The sequence below is a fragment of the Zingiber officinale genome, chromosome 4B, assembly GCF_018446385.1.
Source record: "Zingiber officinale cultivar Zhangliang chromosome 4B, Zo_v1.1, whole genome shotgun sequence".
Classification (NCBI taxonomy): Eukaryota; Viridiplantae; Streptophyta; class Magnoliopsida; order Zingiberales; family Zingiberaceae; genus Zingiber; species Zingiber officinale.
This window is the reverse complement of record NC_055993.1, coordinates 120,679,617-120,683,650: the sequence shown is the minus strand read 5'-3', so window position 1 is coordinate 120,683,650 and position 4,034 is coordinate 120,679,617. Positions and strand designations below refer to the sequence as shown.

Sequence of the window (4,034 nt, the reverse complement as noted above, 5' to 3'; positions counted from 1 at the left end):
TTCCTCTTTGAGCCCCTGTCGGAGGCAGGAGTTGGTTCTTTAGATGCTTCGGGCGCCAAGCGAGGTCGCGAAACCGTTCCTTGTTTTTCGGAGGCGGCATGCTTCCTGACCTCCTTGAAGAGCTCGTACTCCCCCCCCACAGTCATGGTCACGTTGATCCTCCGGCTAGAGCTTCGACCCGAGTCCTCCATCTTCACGCTCCAGATCAGGATGTTGTGTTTCCCACAGACGGCGCCAAATTTGATCCCGTCCGGAAGCTGAGTCGGACGGAGGCTGGTCGAGGTGGCCCGGTTGTTGACGGAAAGTCGTAGGTGATCCGGCTCCCACGGAAGGCTGACGCTGCTGCAGGCTCCTGCGCACACTCAGACAATATCCCCCTCCACGTTAGAGACCGAAACCCAGGGAAAAAGTCCCCGGATTAGGCCCTCCGACGCTTAAGTCAGGTCCTTTTTCCCCAGAAAGAACAGAGAGAAAAGAGAAAAAACCACTGAAAGTGAAAAGTTGTGGAAAAAGTGATGAAGAAGTATGCGCGTACCTGCGTACGAGGGATCTCTCCCCTTTTTATGCGTCCTCCTCTCCTAGAACCTGCCACCCTGTCAGAAAACGTTAAACACCGGGCTTTGTCGTGTAGTGCTGGACACCTGTCTCACTGCTATTGGTTGTGAAAGCATCTTCCTGTTTAGGAACCTCCGCCTTTACACATGGATTTTGTCTTATAGTGAGGGACACCTGTCAGGTCGTTATTGGTCATGAGAGCATCTTCTCCCTTGGAAACCTCTGCCTTCGCGCGTCTCACTGGTATGTAATGATTAACCTTGACGGACAATTGTGATCCTTCCACTCCTGCACAGCTTGGCTCATCCTATTCATCGCGGTCGGCATCTACCTCGCACGCCTCGACCAGCTCTCGCTTGTTAGTCGGGCTGACCCTGCACAGCCCTATGACTTGTGGCTTACCCTTCCGGATCTCCGAGTAGCAGACCCGCAGACAGGGCCGTCTCTACACAGCCCTGCTGCGTACAACCTTTGATTTGTGGCTTGCACTTCCGAGCCCTTGAGTCGCAGACTTGGAGACCGAGCCGTTTCTACACAGCTATGCCGATCCTGACCTGTATCCTGCGCTTTGTATTTCCTGGCTCTCAACCGCAGGCCTGTAGATCGGGCTGCTTCTGATCAGTTCTGCCGCTTCCGACCCATGGCCTATACTTCCAGTCCTTTGGCTCGCAGGCCTGTAGCTCGGGCTACCTCTAAACAGCTCTGCCGATCCCGACCCGTGACTGGTGTTCCGCCTGCCGTCTTCCCTCGTCTTTCAACTGTTTTGCCCCCTTGATCAACCAGTCTGCCTGACCTCTGACTACCCCACGTGCTTGCCTCTAACCACCCCGTCAGCCTGACCATTGGCTACCGCGTCACCTTGACTATTGACCGTCACGTCCTCTTGACTTTTGACCGCTACATGACCTTGACCCTTCTCACCCTTTCCTCTTGGGTCCCTCCATTGTCAACCGTATCAAATATAATCCAAGAAAAAAGGTTGAACACTAAGTAAAAATCTTATTGATTCAAATCTCTTATAACTCAACTCTTAAATTCTAAAATTTTTAATCCTAAATACATATAATATATTTCAAAATAAAACAATTTTTTTTAAAAAAAAACAATACTGAAGAGTCCAGACACTTCGAACTATTTTACCCAAGGATGCTTGGATTAATTCCAAACGAGTCTAGTCTGTCTGGACAAATCCGCAGCCCAAGGTTCACATGATATCAAATTTATATCTAAAGATGCTCTATACTCTAAAAATACTTTTATTCCAATATTATTCCTTTTAATCAGAGTTTCTCAAACATGCTTAAAATTAGTAATTTAACATTGGTCATACGATTTCAATTATATCAAAAGTGATCTAATTTAGTCAAAATTGATCGAATATAATTAGAAAATGTTTCGCTAAAACCACTACAACGTGAAACACTTTTATTAAAACTACTATAAAGCAACCCAAACTATTCCAATGGGAAAGAACTTTGCTTTAATTTAGCTAAAGCTGCTACAATAACATTCAACAAGGTAATTTCAGAAAGAACGCTCTGTTGATTTTCGCCAAAAAATAATAACCTCCACTTGTTTAGTCTAATGGTAATCAAGCTACGATGAAAGACGGAACAAGACTTATTATCAAGTTGAATCAATTTCAGTGACGGATCCAAAAATTCAAACACGGAGGGATGATTTTTATACTGAACAAGAGACGGTATCCTCTATCTCCACTAGTAGAACCCTATAATACTAGGGGTTCCACTGCCGGAAGGAGAGGCGACAGCCGATGCCGCCCCCTGGATCCACCCCTGAAAAGATTTCTTATAACCACAATTAAACTATAACTTTAATACATATTATATATTTTTATCGAGAGTAGTTGTTGATAATCACACACGTCTAAATATCCACACATACCTATAAATATCCAACCTATTATGCACAAATCCAACAGTCATAGTAAACAAGAGTACTTATGAGTATCCATTAAACAAGTTAAACCCATATTTTCCTCCTCGATAGTAAACATGATTAATAAAAAAATTATATTTTATCAACATACTGTTGACTTTTCAAACTTTGGGGGAAGTGATATTTTCTCGATCACGACACGACGTAACGGTTTGCTTCTATATATATAATTATTTATTTACTTGTAATAATAATAATAATTTGATTTCAAAATAGAAACACATCGAGTTCGCTGCGGAACTGCGGAACTGCCTCAGTGGCAAAATATCGTAAATAATCAGCGTACCGTGTCCTTTCTTTGGGCAACACTAATCCGGAAGAAGCTTCGGTACCTGGAGCGGCCACACCGCAGAGGACACCTGCACGATTTCGCCCATGTACTTGCTTTTATTTACGGTACTGCCACTGGATCGGTCGTCCATCGGGAGGCGTGGTGGGCGCCGCTGGTGCCGACGGCCGATGCGTCCAGGTTCCCGGTGCCGTCGATGCGGCGGATCCACCTAGCGGAGAAACGGCGCGATGAGTCGGAGGAAACCAACCGGTCGACGTAGTTCTTCAGCCACGCCCTCTGGCTCCCCTCGACCTCCGCTATGGGCGGCCGTGGAGGAGGAGAAGGAAGGTGGACCGGGGAGCGGCAGAGGGGGCAGGAAGCGGCGGGGGAGCGGAGCCAGGTGTCGATGCAGGGGGAGTGGAAGGCGTGGCGGCAGGCCGGGAGGAGGCGGAGCTCGTCGCCGGGGCGGAAGCGGGAGAGACAGACGGCGCAGTCAGAGGAGGTGGAGGGCCCGGATCCAGATCCGGCGCATTCGTAGGCTTGGGAAGTGGATCGAATGAGGGGCGGCAAGGAGGAGGTGGAGGAGGCGGATGAAGAGGAAGGCCGGTAGGGGAAGCGGAGGAGGAAGTGGATGGCGGCGGAGGTGAGGCAGACGGCGGCGAGGATTGCTGCGATGATGAGGAGACTGGGGCTGAAAGAGGAGGAGGTGGGCGGAGGGGATAGATCGCCGGAGATATCGGAGGTTAGGATTGGGAAGGGCGGCGGCGGCGGCGGCGGTGGGTAGGTGGCGGAGTCGAGAGGGGAAGACATTTTATTTAGCTAGAGAGGTTTGTTGTTTGCGTTCGACAGAGGTTCAGTAGCTAATAAAACGGTGATATATATTGCTATGTGGACCGTTATATTTTCACTACATTAGTACACTTAAACCGTGTAACCCGACATAACATAATAAGTCGACATCATAAATACTATTAAAATATTATTTATCATAATTAACGTCAAAATTGTCCTTCTGGACCGTTATATATTGTCATGGGGACCATTATCATAATTAGTATGTATTATTTATAATATAGCTCCTTCGGGATGATAAGACACGAGGTGTTATCACATAAAATCTTGAGATTAAAATTTGACGTGACTGAACATAATTTCCCCATGTCTTGATCATTTGTACTAATAACTAATAGTCATCCGTGATTTATCTCTTTCGTATTGACCTAAGGATAATTTCCCCATGTCTTGATCA

The 4,034-nt window shown here is 47.1% G+C and overlaps 1 protein-coding gene across 1 annotated transcript; it reads right to left on the bottom strand.

Moving 5' to 3' along the window:
• Nucleotides 1-2,525: 2,525 nt before the first annotated feature.
• LOC121977899 (RING-H2 finger protein ATL46-like) lies at nucleotides 2,526-3,649 on the bottom strand. Its single transcript, XM_042530304.1, has one exon. It carries the CDS (start codon nucleotides 3,593-3,595, stop codon nucleotides 2,906-2,908), a length of 690 nt encoding a protein of 229 aa, XP_042386238.1. The 5' UTR covers nucleotides 3,596-3,649; the 3' UTR covers nucleotides 2,526-2,905.
• Nucleotides 3,650-4,034: the final 385 nt, after the last annotated feature.